At 35.7% G+C, this 17,460-nt stretch overlaps 1 protein-coding gene across 3 annotated transcripts in view; it reads right to left on the bottom strand.

Moving 5' to 3' along the window:
* adck1 (aarF domain containing kinase 1) overlaps window positions 1-17,460 on the bottom strand; it is a 117,594-nt gene that overhangs the window by 81,671 nt on the left and 18,463 nt on the right. For all 3 annotated transcript variants that reach the window (XM_082144126.1, XM_082144127.1, XM_082144128.1), the window contains one exon: window positions 168-371. In XM_082144126.1, coding sequence (XP_082000252.1) covers window positions 168-371 — 204 coding nt within the window. The remainder of the gene's footprint in view (window positions 1-167; window positions 372-17,460) is intronic.

The raw sequence follows: 17,460 nt of genomic DNA, 5'->3' as shown, positions 1-17,460 counted from the left end.
ATACGAACCAATATATTTATAACAAATATATAAATAAATGTCAGTATCATTGGTTAATATATTTCATCACTTCACAATACAATACAAATCCCACTGAATAAAATCAAGACCGGCCCAAGATTATTTACATCTGAATATGCCCATTTGAAGCATCTACTTTCTCATACCTCTTTTCTCAGGTCTTCTCGTATGACCTGCCTGATCTCCTCCATACTGCTCTGAGGCGCTCTGCTGTGCAGGATCTTCAGTGTGCTAGTGTACTCCTCAGGCAGGAGGTAGTCCAGGGCTCCCAGGTGCTGCCCTACTTTAATGAAGGTGCCTCTGTTCATACAACACAGGTCCCGGAGCCTTTCCGCCGAACGCCTGTGAACCTGAAGAAAAAGAGACATTTAAACAAATGTTTAAATTCTTAGAGCCATTTCAAATGATGTATAAGCTCTCATAATTCTCATCTATACAACTACTGTTCAAAATTTGGGAAGAGCTTTTTTTTTTATTTTTATTTTTTTTTATTTTTTAAGAAATGCATACTTTCAGCAAGGATGCATTAAATTGATCAAAAGTGACAGTAAAGACATTTATAATGTTACAAACTATTCCTGTTCTTTTGATCTTACCATTAATCAAAGAATCCTGAAAAAAAGTATCACCGTTTCTATAAAAGCAGCACAACTGATTTGAGGTGGACAAAGTACACAACTTCCTTACTTGAGTGAAAGTACAGATACTACTGGTCAAATATTACTCCGTTACAAGTTAAAAGTTGTAAAGACCGATTTTTACTTAAGTAAAAGTACAGAAGCGCTTGTTTTTAAAAGTACTTGAGTATCAAAAGTACAAAGTAAATGTCAATGCATTGTTATATTATTGTTGCATTATTACAGGACCTTATGCCTCTGAAGCAACCTAGCGAATACACTGACCAGTTTGTAATTTTTTAGTTTGGAGCTTTTAGAATGTCACAAAACCTATAGAAATTAAACAACTGAATTGATAAAAAAGACAGCCATAATCATCTTCATTTTTTTTTATTTAACACTCCTATCACCCCAACAAAAGAAGTCCACATCTATGTGTTCATGCACATTTGAATCAAGTTGTCTGAATAAATACAAAAAAAACCCCCAAAAACTAGCTATACAACCATAACTGTATAACTGCCCAACAGCAATACTGCTTTAACAAACAGCACAACAGAAAATCTTTTTTGCCGTGAAAACAAAACTTTCAAACCATTACTTGTGACAACGATACTGTCTCTCACAGATCACTTGTAAAGAGAAATTGTTCTAATCGTCAAACTTCACGACATGTGACCCCACAGGAGTGATTACTGATAGGCTGTCTGTCAATCACGTAAAACAATCATGTTTTATAGGCGGTAAAAAATCATGCCCTGACTACTTTCTACTCAAGGACTTTGACAGAAATGTAGTGGAGTAAAAAGTACGATATTAGTCTTTCAAATGTAGTGAAGTTAAAGTAAACAGTTTCCAGAAAAAAATAATACTCAAGTAAATGTACTTCGTTACAGTCCACCTCTGGATTTAACATTGATAAGAAGTGTTTCTTGAGCCTCATATCTTCATATTAGAATGATTTATGATCATGTGACACTGAAGACTAGGGTAATGATGCTGAAAATTCAGCTTCACGTCACAGTCGCAAAAACAATTCAATTTTAGAATTTAAAAACTGTTAGACACATCATAAAATATTACTGTTTGATACATTTTTTAGATCAAATAAATGTAGCCTTGTGATCAAAAACATAAAAAATAAAAAAACGTACCGACCCCAAACTTTTTAACGTAGTCAATAAAAATGATTAGTATATAATTCTTAAGTATTTACAGTACACAATACGCTAATTCACAATACTTCAAATCCCAAGGTATGTTATTCAGTGGTAAAATACCAGTGAATAATCAAGGTTATATATATACATACATACATACATACATACATACATACCATACATACATGCATGCATGCATACATACATACACACATACTGTACACACATACATATACACACATCGTTACTGAAGAGAAGTCAAAGCAAATGACTTTTAAATAATGGAATTGCCATAGTATTTTTTTTTTTCTGCTAGTGAATAGCTTAATAATTGTAAGTTACTTTGAAGTGTTAACCAAAAAGAAATTGCAAGAAAACCTAGAAGCAGCAAAAACACTATTATTAATTAGCATTTTAATTTGCTGTGAATTAGCAAGGAAAACATTAAGAATGGACAACATAACACTAACAGAAACTTATTTTGATAAGTTGCTGGCATCATTGCTGCCAGCAAAAAAAAAACCTACACACAATGGTCCCTCCCCGTCATCTCATTTGTCTTAAATGCAGTTTAAATGGGATGTCACTTTTATGGGGGTCTTTGTGCCGTCCCGTCCCAACACCAGCTGGTAGAGTTGATAGTACTCTTGGAGGGACGTCCCTTTGGGACCTGAGCAAATAAACTGCCGTGAAATGAGCTCTCTTAACCCTCTCACCCTGACAAAAAACAGTCTTTTGTGCTCCAAATGGGGCCACATATGAGGTTGGTCGACCCGATTTGAATCATCCCTCAAAAGACAAAGTCCACATGCACCTAATTATACCGGGTGGGGAGTCTATATGTACGTTTGGCACCTTAATCCAAAAATGTATACAAATTATTGGCAGTTTTGTCAATGAATTTAATTTCCAATATGATCCAGTCCTGTTTTTGTTTTTTCCAGTACACAGACTTGTCTCCATGAGCAAACACACACACACATTATATATACATACTTATATACATATATACAGTACATACATATATACATATGAAGAGTTCAGATGCAAAAGCCTCTAAGTGCCATCTGAAATTTTCTTCTAGAATGATCATTTTTATCAAGTTCGTATATTTAAGTTCAGTAATTTCACTTAAATTACAATTAATAGGTAAATTTCATTGCCATTTAAGTGAAATTACTGAACTTAAATATACGAGCTTGATAAAAATGATCATTCTAGAAGAAAATTTCAGATGGCACTTAGAGGCTTTTGCATCTGAACTCTTCATATACACATACACATACATATATACACACATATATGCATACATACATACACACACACACACACACACACACACACACACACACACACACACACACAGTTACTGAAGAGAAGTCGAAGCAAATGACATAAGTATTTTAAAATATTATAAATTATACGTTAATAACATGCATCTTGATTTGCCCCCCTCAGTTATTTTAGGTGTATATGAGAGAAGCATTTCAAAATGTTTTTATAGTGCTTTTTACAATAATAGAGCAGTTTTGTAGTTAACTTTGACAACTCTAAAAATACATTTAATCAAATAAAATGTAACCAAACGTCACATTTAATTTTGCTTGGTTAATTAAGTTACAAGACAGTTCACATTAAAACCAAAAATCTTACCTCTAGACCAACAAATACCATACAATTTTTTGTATATGGAAGCCTTTCATTTATTTGTTTATGTTTGTTTTTATGTAAATATATGTTTTAATAATTATGCTTTTTGTGGATGGAGGGGCGTCCCGTCATACCGTATCCTGCCTTGGCACCACAATCGCCATCAGATTTTAGGGTCCCCCCCACCTCTAATATCTTAATTTAATCTCTGTGTGTGTGTTTTTTTTCTTATTTCTCGAGTGCTTTACTCAGGCAACACCCCCTACGGTCCAAAAAACTTTGGACTCGAGGCATCGAGCTGATATTTCTGACAGGATGTCGAGGGGAGAGTAAACACACTTCTGTCAGGCAGGATTTGCTGTTAATCCTCACATGCAGTGGATGGGAGATTTGAAGGTTGTCCTATGGGCATTTTTTGCACTGTTCAAGCTCAGCCCCACCGCCACCGATGGCAGCCTAGGCCGTCTGGCTTTTGCGGCATGCACAAAACCCCATTTTCCGTGCCCAGAGAAGTCAATAGGATGTGGCAGCTCGGAGATAATTACGAGGGTGATGAGAAGACACTTTATTTCGGCGGATACTAAACATGTGGTTCTCGCCTTCTCAGCCCAGAGCCCAAACAGGCTTTTGATGGTGAGGATGTGTCGAGGAGAAAGGCAGGGCTAATAAGAGACGAAGGAGGCAGTAATAACAGTCATGATCTCTGCCTGCTCATCTTTAACACCTTCTACACTGGATCTGTGGAACCAATAAAGTAAAGTGGAGGGACGGCGGCTTGAGAAAAAGGAAGAAGAAGAGCAGCTCTACCCCTTTTTTATTCTTCTCTAATCCCCCAGTGAGAGAAATCTGTGCCACCTGCCATCTTACAGTCCTGGCAATGGAAGACGCTATTGGCAGGCAGTCAGACTTCCTACATTTCTTTCAATATTCCAACCCCACGTTTCTCCCAGCCACCCGCGGCTACTGCATTTGCATGGCCAGTCCATTAGGGGCAGCCTGGAGAAATGTGGCGGCTTTTTACATGGTGTGAAGGGGAAGCCACTCTGGGATTGGCTGATTCACACTGGCATTCATCCAACAACCTAGTCTGTGGCATGCAGCTGGCCGATCTTAAGCTTCTAAGGAAGAAAAATGTATTAAAATCGATCCATAAACACATGCTAACTTTCAAAGAAGCACGAAAGGGAACTCCAGGCAGACCTAATTCTCCAGAAAACTATATTCACAAAAAGGGCAGCATTTACTGCAGCAATTTACCGTGAGCCAGCGGAGAGTGAAATAACACAAGAGCGCTCGTCGTATCTGATGAGGCGTCAATCATGTCTTCCATCAAGGCAATGCTGAAGAGTCTTTTGTTACAGGAGTTGTTCAGCAAACACAAGTGTGACAGCCAATCAAGTCCTCAGAGAAGCACGGGGAGGCACAGGAGAAGCCTTCCACATGTTCAGAGAGTAATAAGACAGACAAACTCAGCAGAAAGCTTTGACTTTATGTGGGCAAGTAGGAGAGAGAGAGAGATATCTCTATAGATGAAAAGATCCCACACACATGGAAGGATGGACGAACAAAGCTTTAGCTATGAGCTCTGCCCGACTTAAAACACCTCACCAAGAAGACTATTGGAAGATTCAGGGTGTACAAAATGTTCCCTGTTGAGATTTGCTGGTTGTGTCATGCAATAGAAATGAGAAGAAAGTGTAAGTTACAAAAGCTACTGTAACAGTTAACAGGAGTTACACTCCAACTTAAATTGAACCTATTAAAACCACACACGTTCCTAACTGTCTGGCTGGGTTTTTTTTAGCATTTTGGGATTTTTCTCAATTTAGTTTTTACCCTTTTTTTGCTATGATTGACAGACAGAAATAGGTTGAAAGGACGATAATGGATATAACAGCTGACAGACAGATAGGTAGGTAGATTAATTACGTTAATATATTTTAAATAATTTAGCATATACAATACTGTATGCTAAATTATTTAAAATATATTAACGTAATTAATCTACCTACCTATCTATCTATCTACACAGATAGATATATCCACACTCAAGTATTACATATTAAATTAAAGCAAAATTTGTATTAAGCTAACCTGAACCTGAAAAAAATTATGAGAAAACAATACAAAGAAAAAACGGTATCAAATATTAACAAAACATAGCCTACACTAACTTACAGTTTCACTTTCATACAGATGTTGGTATCGGCATTAGCCATTACAAAAAACTAGGGATGCACAATATATCGGCCACCATATTGATATCGGCTGATATATATTCATTTTTTTATGTTATCGTTATCGGCCCGATAAGAAAATTTGGCCGATATAATAAAGCCAATAAATAATGGATTATTTTGTTCAGCTGAAACACTTCAGGTGCGCACTGTTTGCCATGATGGTTTTAAATTCCTTGAAATATGATTGGAATCACTTAAAAAAAGGAAAACACAGTTAAGTGCAACATGTGGAGCACAAGTCTGTCATATAGGCTTCATAATATCATAATGAAAACATTATAATTGTGTGCTTGGGACATGGCTTTTAATGGTGAGACTTTTGTTTGTGTCATCAGGCTCTCAAAAATTAAATAAGAATTTGGATGTAGAATTATCGGCCAATATATCGGTTATCGGCTTTCAAATGTAAAGAATTATCGGTATCGGCCAAAATTTTCATAACATCCCTAAAAAATATTTTAAAAATAAATAAATAAAAACTGTCAAACATTATTGGATTATTTGGTGGATTGGACTGATATTACAGCATTAAAAAGAAATGCATCTGACCGAGACAAGCCAATTTATACAGGGATACCATATTTTGAACGGTTGTTCTGAATATCCCGAAGTGAAACATCACATTTCCCTTTTGCAGCACTTTTGGCGTGTGCAGTCTGTCATCGCTGTTCTGTGGAGGCAACGAGGCCCTGCGCAATTAATACCCAAGTAGAGCAATTCCCTCTACCTCCCCATCACCTCCTCTACTGTTCTCTTCCTCCTCCCCAAAAGCCCTTCCCCTCCCTCCATACCTCTCTCTCTCTCTTCCCGCAACCCTTTCATCCGTGGACAGAGCGGCACAAAGCCGGAGCTCTGACAACTCTCGTAATTGCCACAGACATTAATGACATATTTCAGCAGCAGGCAGAAGCCATTAGATGGCCTTTGAAAAATGCTTTGTAGGACCATCATCAGAGCATGTTATTGCCAGGGGACTAATGGGGAGACAGCAGAGGTTCCTCTTATGCTGTTCCTGCTCTCACTGTGCACAAAACACCAAAGAATAATGATCAGTCTTACATCAAAGAAAACATGAATTAGCAAGACTGTCAAAAACTTGACATGCTAAGACAAACTGTTAACCTCAGCGCATCAATACGGCAAAAGTGCCAGGTCACTTTTCGGTATCAAGAATAAATAAGTATACATTTATAAAAAACTTTACGATGCAATTTAAAATACTGAAAATCGAATAACATTTTATGGTACAAAGATGATTGCCCAACATAAATAAATGAATATACAAATAAATAAATAAAAATGTGTACAAATAAATCAATAAATGCATAAAATAAATAAATAACCCCATGCATGGTAAAAAAGACACCATACACTACAAATAATCTAAAGGCTATTAGTGTAAAACAAACACTGGCATAAATATTCCAGACTCTCTAATTATAGACAGAACGATGTTTCTTGGTCTCAGGGTCTATAAAATTCTCTTTATGGACACTCTGTCACTGAACTGAAATAAGACCATTTCTTTATCATTGAAAATATAGAATAGAAGTGGCAGATAAAACTAGAAAATCTCACCCTGTTTTTTTGTTGTTGTTTTTTTCAATTCAAAAGCACTTACTCCATTCAAATAGAAGCAATAATACATAACTCCAGTGTCAGAGACATTGAGAAGACATATTGGTTATTATTATTTATAATATATTATTTTCTAAAAGGAACAAGCTTAGTGTGCATTCACCCTTGTAATCGATATTTAAACTTCAAATATCTTACGACAATATCTTCTTGTAGAGCTTTCGTAAAAAGGTAGCACTATGCTAAGCTAGTATGCCAAGTTGATAGCTTGCTTACTGAAAACACAAAGAAAGGGAGAGTGTTTGGGTTTAAGACATCAAGTTTTGGCATTGTGTCCATTCAGAGATGCTAGTGTCACCTAAAAATGCTTCACCAATAAAAAGGTTACACATAGGGTTCAATGCAAATCAATAAGTCAGAAGAATTAAGATAACTTAAGCTCTTTACAGCTAGTGCAACCTTAGATTCTTGAGTGCTAGCAGATAGCTTCTTTAGATAACTACTTGAAAGTGAATAAAAACATCCAGTCATGTAGTAATACCAGCTTAGAGAGAGCAGACTGGTATCGGGTTACAACTTGCTGAACCACTCATTTTAAATGAGAGCCTCATTGACTTTTTTCTCATATGGCAACCATGTTTTGGGGGTAAAAGCACAAATCAATGACCTCTAAAATGCTAGAGTCATGTACAGTTTTACAGCCCTATTGATCAAGTAACCAAATAATCACACCTCCAGACAGAAAAGGTATTAAAAAAAGGTGATAATAATGGTCTGTCTACCAATTTCTTTCTCCCTTACTTGTTTAATAAAGTGATTTCGTGTACATGAAAGGTCTATTCACCTTTCTGTGAAGGAAAGCCGCAAAATGGCGGCTCGTTCTTCTGTGATCTTTCGTTTGAGGTGAAAAGATGCTCTGTGCACTTCCATCATTACACGGCGGCTTAGCCAGTCACTCCTTTTGTAAGCAAAGTGGAGCAACATGCGTTCATAGAAATTGCATCTATTATTGCCAGGCAATTATTGCTTTACATTGTGACTTCATGAATAACTCTGAGGGAGCGGGCAATTTAGCGGCTGCCCAATCTCAGAAAATTCCCAGCAGTCAATAAATGCACACTAGACCATTAAAAAGCCCCTCTTATTCATTTCTCCCCCCACCTCTGCGAGCAGTACCTACTACCGCCCATCTCAGTTTGAAATTGCTTGGCCAGATGGAGGGCTGAGGGGTCTGTTTGGCTAGCTCCTGGCGCTAGCAACAAATTAGCATACAGTAATGAATTGCCCGAGTAGAACAGAGATGCACTTAGCCCTTTAGAAGTGATGCCATCGAACAAATGGAAACATCTCTCATTCGTGACAGACCTAAAACAAACAAAACCTTCATGGATTACTTTTCCCTTACGATTTACACTTCTGCTTCGTGCGGCGCCTCTGTCCAGGCTCAGTGCAAGTGCTAGAAATACTGGCAGGTATTATTTAATAGTCTCTAAACTTTAGGTATGGAAGACAGGAAGGCATGCACTACCAAATTTACGGCCATGCTGTGAAGCCGCTTTGTAACTTCTGAAAGGAGTCTCATTCAGCCTGGTGGGTTTTCAATGGAATAAAATGAGCTTGCTGTTATTCCAGACAAGCAACAGTGATTCCTTAGTCATGATGTTAACTGGCCTATTTACCCAAATCCACCAGAAGAAAGATTAACCCTGATTAAAAGGATGAGATGAGGTCAGGTCAAAGAGTAACATCTGAAATAAATACAAAGCACCTGGTGTGTTTGCAGAGGGTTTCGTTTATGGCTGGTGACATCAAAATTAACTCTTTCCCCGCCATTGACAGAAATTTCCGGCTTTCCATGTTATTACTGTTATATGGTACTAGGGGGCGCTATTACGCAGAGTACAGAATCTCCAGATCTAAACACAAAGAAGAAGCAGAAACAAGCGATATCATATGTAAAATAACGTGATCATCAACATTAACCAGCATATAAATCAAAACCGCCTAATGTGACTGAATGAATTGTTGACCCAGGATGAGCTATAGGACTGTGAAGCATTAGGGGTGTTAATGGACTCGATCTACGATTGAATCATTGTTCTAAATGCGCTATTGATGTAGTCTTTGAAAAAAACTTAATTGTCTCAGCTTTATGCTCAAAAAGTTGCTTGATTAAAACAACATAAAACCTTTTATTCTAGCTTCATGCATTCTTTTTTTAAGCAGAAGATCTGTTCTTTCTTTTAATATATTGCATATTCAGATATTCATACAACAAATATTCTGGGGGCCATGACAATTTTCTGAAAATGATCAGAAAATGCAGGAGGAGGCTGGCAACTTTTTTCAAAAACGCTGGTGGGGAAAGAGTTAAAAGCCCACTTTGTCCAACTTGTGCGTCCAAAATATAGAGGAAAAACAGGGAAACATTTTATTATGCCATTGTTACACATATTACATGTTATTGCTAATAACGATAAATTATGCATAAATACATGCAAATAAACCAACCCCTAATCCTTACTGTAGTTATTTAATATTACTCAGTACTTAAATGTATAATTACACAGTAACAAGGACACCTTAAAATTAAGTGTAACCAAAACGGATTTCAGACACTAATCTTGTGTTTAATACTTTCAAATGGCATATTGGTTGTCAAGATAAATAGTAACCATTTACAATAATGTCCTATTAGTTAACGTTATGTAATGCATTAACTAACATTAACAACAAGTAATAGATTTGTTACAGTATTTATTGATCCTGTTTAACTGCTCATGTTGGCTCAGGTCAATTAAATAATATTAACAGATACAACTTCTGATTTTAATGTATAGTAAATGTTGGAATTAAAATGAACTAGGCCAAGATTAATAAAATGCTTTAGAAGTATTTTTCATTAGTTCATGTTAATGAATGTAGTTTAATGGAACCTTTTTATACAGTGTTACAAGATAAATTAATTGTTTGACAGGAAAGAAGTCTATTTTTGAACCACTAAGACTGCTTGCATTATACATTTTTATGAAATTTCCCCTTTACATTCTTATAATCTTAATAATAATTAATTATATGTATAAATCATACTGATAAAATTAGTACATTATATTTATAAAATGTTATTGCATTTCCATCCACAAAAAAACAAAACAATCATAACGCACATACTTTAAATCAAATTCATATTAGGCTGCTACTTATATTTTGGGTGTAAAATGTGACCTGGACACCCTTAAACAATCCCTTTTTCTGAAGGTTCACATTCCTTAGGGTACAGTATTTATAATCAAAAGCATGCCGAAAACAATAAAAAAATAGAAACTTAAAAGAGACATCAGAATCTGATAGCGGCTGAGAAATGTTCATAGCCTGCAGCTCCCACAGCCCTCAAGAATAATGTGCCATTAGTAGCAGCTGCATTACGTTCAATTAATAAAAGCAGACATCCCAGATTACATCTGCAGCATAGGGGTTGAATTATGCAATCCCACACTTCATTACTGAAAGCTCTGTGAGCCAAATCAATACACTTTCTGTCATATCAGCTTCCCTTATCCTTCCTACAGAGGCTGTGGAACTTAATGCTGAAGAGTTTGTTTATTCATTTATTTAAAAGGTGTGATCTAGCAAATTTAATGTTCAACATTGTTACTCCTCCTATCCACTACCCCACCATCCACATTATTAAGGAGCAAGCTATGTGGAAAGTCAAAAGAGGTCAGCAAAGTTCACATTAAATACTGTGATGCAATAAGTGATCAATCTTTTTGAAATCTTTTTTGAAATCTGAACCAATTTGACGCATCAGTCCATCGACCAACAGCACTCATAAGTGGGACTGTTCAAAAAATATATATTTTTCATAGAATTTCTTACTTAGATTCTTTAAAGACGAAGCATGTAATTTCTGTGACAGATGTATCATCAGCTAAAACTGCAAAAATAATGAATCCTAATGACAAGTTTATAGAGAAAACTAGTCTACCATTGGTCAAACAAACTCATGTTACTGGTTGAGTCAAAAACGCAAAGACAAACAGAAGTGGGTTTGAATCACAAACAAATGTCACTTATTAATCTCTTGAAATGAGCAAAAAGCTACGATTATAAAACAAAACCACAATATCCAGGCACAAATATACCAGGCAATCATTTTCAACATGTTTTTAGTGCTGAAGCTGGAAGACTCCTCTGAAAACTTCATTTAGAGCTGTCTATTTATTACTAGCTTTGCTGTGATAAGAATGCAATTTGCATTTGAGAATATGAGAGAGACGATTATCAGAAGTGAGAACTCAATAGAAGAATCGAGACAGAGGCTAAAGCATGCTAATGTTCTGGCCGCAAATTCATTACTGCCGCCATTTCATGCACTGGTGGAGCCCAAGCAGCGTCTGATTTACTGTTCTCCTCTCTCAGAGGCGGCGCACCATTTCGTATCTCTTCGAATCTCCAGTCCACTGCTCGGAGGAGAGCTGAGACGCCATCTTTTTTTCCAATGCTAGATATAGTTCAATACCAGAACTGCAAGTAATCCCATCTTTAAGCGAGATGATGTTCATGTGATTACAGAAACTCCTCCCAATTGCATGCGTTAATGGATATTTCATTTGTAATATGAAGTTTAAACAGTTCCAGTATCTTTCCCAGCATATAAAAGTAAATGACCAATGAATAAACAAGAATATAGAGTTCACCATTTGGAAGGAGACATCAGATTTCATTTCATAAAAAAAAAAAAAAAAAAGGTTTATAAATAAATAATAATAAAAACATTGACGCCCAGCAAAAGTTACAACTTCAGATTAGTTTGGAGACATTTAAACAGCCTAAAAAAGAGAAACAAATGAACAATAATAACAACAAATAAAAATTTGCTACGATATGGACTGTATCTAATTCTAATAAATCAGTAAACAATGGTCTATTTTAGCTGTCAGCCTTAGGGTATAATCATCCGTACATTCACCAGAGGAGCTAAGGTTGCTAAATATGACATCCAAGCTGGAATACAATTTCTTTTTTCCTGCTAATGTCAGTCTGTGTTAATCAGCAGCATGTCCTTCCCATTTAAAACACAAAGCACTCCAGAGATGCAGACAGTAATCACAAACTTACACAAGCAATGAAACACAGAAAATGAGTCTTAGACAAATCAGTCTTGTCCAAGTATGAATGCAGAAATTACTGTAAACTGGTTTGAATATCCCACTAGAGGTGATTCATGAACTATCACCATTGGGCCCTTGAGCAATCCACTTAACCCAAGGCTACTCCAGGTGGACCCTATAATAAACATAGTATATACAAGACCAAAGCATCTGCTTAACAACTACTGAACAGCAGTGCTGACAAAACATTTACACGCCATGGAACTTGGTCATTTATTTGGTAATAACACTTTAAAAATAAAAACAGACTTTGGAGTTTTTACATTTCAAGTATTATGAACATTTTCAACTGGCACAACATCTCGCAAAATCTTTCCCTAGTGCTCAAAAGCAAATTGAATCTAAAAATGCAGACAGTCCAAATAAACATTTAGCCATCCATGCTGCTTCTGCTGGTCAGCGCAGATTGCCTGCCGCCAAGAAACAGTAATGGACCTTTACAGGACTTTTTCCCCATCGCAAGAGACCGCCATTAATTAATGTAGAGTGAAGCTAAAAGCCAGTAACTACAATGAGTGCTTTCTCCCTCCATTGCAGCTAATTATCTGCCTTTTTTCTAAAAGCTTTGAGATAATAAATTCCAAGAGTGTAGATGGATGTGCAGACCAGACCTTTCTATCGTTCACATGCAGTGACTGTCAGCGTACAGACATATGCTACCACCATAAACCACAGAGCTTATATTACATGCGATTCACAGTGGACCACATATAGCAACCGACTGCCTAATGCAAGGAGTAGATAAGGAACAGAGAGAGAGCTGGAACAAAAGGCAATTTAGCTTTTTCAGCCATGTATAATTTTCATGTACGGCCCCACCATGCTTCAGTCTACAGCAGATTTGTGCAGTGAAACATGCTCTGCCACTATTTTGTGGTTTCAGTGACTTCCAAACCTGTCCAGGAGGGCCAGATCACATGACAAAGCATCTAAACGTCCATTAGGGCTGCAATAAAATTGTCAGGCAGGACTATTGATGGTACGACATCCAAATTGTGATACAGATCTAAATGACCACGATATCATTATCCACCTAGAAAACTAAATTGCTATGCAGGCTTATCGTTACCTCTCATGTTTCAAGTTAATTTGTCACTCCAGACAGATACAAGAATACAATGGAACAAAATAACGTTCATTCAGGTGCATGGCGCAGTTACAGAAAGGACATTTTATTCAACAACAACAAAAAAATACACAAGTTACATGTGACTTCTTGTAAGTATGCAATGCTTCAAAACACTTCTATTCCTTTCACAGAAGTAATTCATGACAAAATGGCTGTTATTTTGTGTTTCCGGAGGTACTTTCCCATTATTTGATGATATTACCAATTTGCTTTCCTCTTAGCAATACTAACCATATTTGGCAAAGAGGTACTGCTAAATTATACTTAAGTGTCAACAAAACAAAAAATTTGGCTCATTTTCAAACACAAACTGAAGTGTTATACCTCACAGTTGAAACTGAGCTGCATAAATTTTATCCATCCAATGTCCATAAACCTGAGCCGTGTTGCCCAAAAAAAACTCGTTTTGAAAAGCTCTCATAGCTAAAAGCTCGAAACTAATGGCGGTGATTTGACATTGGTTGATTTGTTCATAGAGTGGTAAATTATTGGTCATTTTAACTGGTCTCCAGAAAATAACATCTGAGCCAAATGACAAAAATCCAAGAAGTCAGAGTAGTTTAAACTCGACTATTCCCCTCTGGCAACAAACTTATTGTGCTACTGTATATTATTAGTGTGCATGAGCAGTTACTCTACGCATCACTCTAGGTAGTTAAAGGTGAAGTATGTCAATTCTGCACTACTAGCGTCACCAAACGTGATTTCAAAAATAATGTTTTCAAACCATCTGCCATCGGTCAAACAAATAGGTAGTCCCGCCTTAAACTCAAACCATTGTTTTTTGCTAGTCAAGGTGATCAAACAAACAGATCAATTACAAATGTACATGATAAATAGTATTAAATTAGTATCCTACAATTACAATTTAAAAATACTTGGTTAAAACACCAATGCACGTCACCTGCAATCTGAGTGCAGTTTGTTGCTAAACAAGCACACAGTGTGTTTACCAACCGCATTTTTTCAATACATCTGCATTTAAATACAACTACAAAGCGATTTATACAGATTGTCCACTTAGTTCTAATCAAAACAAAGTTATAATGGGTGTCAAATGTAAAGCAGCACAGGCTGGTGTGTGTGACTGGATGCCTCTCCAAGACCCCCTGAGAGGAGCGCCAATGTTAATAACGACAAACAGCAACAAAGCCCATTATGAAAATGAGATCACCCTCTGTGCGGTGAGGACTCCCTGCCAAGAGCCCATACAACAGGCCCCAGGCAGAGTCACACATAGACCCCGTCACCTCTTCTTCCTCACTGACATGCTTCCACAGATCAAAGGCAGGGTTATTGGCCAACATACTTACTCAGTGCTAGAGCAATTAAAAGAAAACTAAGAGCAGACGTCACATTTCATTTGACAAGACTGTACTGTATTGTTAAAAAAAAAAAAAGTTGGCCAAATTATCAACTTTCTGTCAACATCAGACTGGGTCAAATTTGCAGGGGCATCAGAAAAAAATAAGCTCTATTTTACTTAAAGACAAACAAAGCCTACAGGTCAATGTCGATTAATATTTTCATCAGTTCTATAATGCAAATTTTTTTTTTAAATAAAATTTTTTATATTATTGTCATTAATGTATTATGAAATAAAAATATATATAATAAATATATTAGTCGTGCATGTCAATGCAATAAATCTTAATAGTCATAAAACGTCAAATTTTTATGTGTGCAAAATGTGTATCTCCTTAAATCACCTTTGGAAAGTAATGCCGTTTCAAATAAATATTGTATTAGTTACATCGTTAAAAATGTACTTGTCACTGAATAAATTATTCATTCAAAAGATTTGTTCAAAAACGTTGATTCAACAATTAAATAAAAAAGTGAAGTCTTAATGAGTGAGTCATTGAATCATTCATTCAAACTGTTTTTTAAATTTATTTATATTTAATTATTTGTAAATATTTAATAATTGCGTTATTTTGTTTAGTTGTCTGTTCAGAATCGAGAGTCGAGATCAAAAAAAAAAAAAAAAAAAAGTGATTCTCAATTTATCCAGGATTGCGCGGCCCTACAGTAAAGATTTTTACATTTTTACAATAAAATCTAAATCTAAATCTAAATCTATTCCAAATAAATGCTGTTTTTTTTCTTTAGCATGATGTGACACTAAAGACTGAAGTAATGATGCTGAAAATTCAGCTTTGCATCAGGAATAAATTACACTTGAAATGACAGAAAATGCATTCAAATAGAAAACAATTATTAAAAATTGTCATATTTCACAATATTAATGTTTTTACTGTATTGTTGATAAATGCAACCTTGGTGAGCAAAATACTTCTTTCAAAAACATAAAAAATCTTACAGACCGCAAGCTTTTGAAACGAAGTGTAGATTAGAATTTTTTTTTTTCTCTATTGATTTTGAAGTTAAATCTGACCCGGACATGCTTTTGTGAGATTCACCCATATGTGCAATGCTTCTGCCAACACTTCACAGCCCTACAGGACACGATCTTCAGCACACGCTCTAGAGCAGTGAACTGGCTTGAGGATCTCCACAATCCAGGGCAGTGGCAGGTGATAAGAGTGAGAGAGTTTGAGCTGCTGAAGCAAGCAGCAGCAGATATCAGGGCACTGAGCATCTGTGGGGTTCTCCAGGAGTCTGTCATCTCCATGAATACCCACCAGACCTTGAAATTTAACACCACACTTCTCGCGCACAAACACGCACACACACCAACCATCAATCTTTTGTGTTTGTCACACGCCATGCTAATGCTTCACACAGTTAGAGAAACACCACTGAATCATTTATTAGAATCTGAATGAAACCAGTATGAGGTATAAAAGTGTTGGTCACATTTCTGGACTTTTTTCACTGACATGACAAGATGGTAGAAATGGATAGCAGCGTCCAGGGTGTTCGGAGCAACAACAAAACAACTTTTACACAGCAAACAACAAAGACTATAACCAGACATCAGAGTAGATGCCATTTTTACACAATGGAAAATAAGGCTTTGAGGGATGATGGAAAATGTTGCCGAATTTCATCTAATAATCACAAAATATTTTCAATTACAGTTGATAAAAATAATGTATATGTATATTCACATGTATGTATATGTATGTATATGTGTGTGTGTGTGTGTGTGTGTGTGTGTGTGTGTGTGTGTGTGTGTGTGTGTGTGTGTGTGTGTGTGTGTGTGTGTGTGTGTGTGTGTGTGTGTGTGTGTGTGTGTGTGTGTGTGTGTGTGTTATATATTTTTTTTTATATATATATATATATATATATATATATATATATATATATATTCTTTTTTATTTTTTTTATTATGTGTGTGAATTATTTTGTAGTATTTTGGGGGGAAAATATTAAACATTACTCTGTGAGAAATCTGTGAGAGGGTGGAACATACTCGATTATTTCTATTTCTCCAAAATGCAAACTCAGAATCAGGATTATTATCAATAACTAAAACTATTAAAGAGATCTTTGTTCATTGAAATAACGCTGAAATTAAATATAAATATTTATATTAGATGAAAAACTTAAATTATACGAAAAAGAGAAAAGTTGCTTTGGCAACTAATTGATATATGTTTAAGCAGAAGTACTAAAACTACCAACTGGAAATATAGAAATTAAAAACTAAAATTGACCTAAAACTAAAATTAAAATAAAATAAATTAAACATAAAAAGGAATATTTAAAAAGAACAAAAACTAATAAAAATGACAAAATTACTAAAAAGTACACTAAAATCAAAATGTAAACTGAAAATATATAAAATAAAATGCAAGTTCATAATATTAATAAAACCATATTAGTATAAAAATAATACTAAAATAACACTGCTCAGAATGAGATAAAATTATAAAAAGAATTAAAAGTTAAAAGTCTATAACATTTCATTTTCACATGGACAGT

Source organism: Leuciscus leuciscus, assembly GCF_965113295.1.
Source record: "Leuciscus leuciscus genome assembly, chromosome: 17".
In the NCBI taxonomy this organism is placed as follows: Eukaryota; Metazoa; Chordata; class Actinopteri; order Cypriniformes; family Leuciscidae; genus Leuciscus; species Leuciscus leuciscus.
This window is presented reverse-complemented; position numbering and strand designations above follow the sequence as displayed.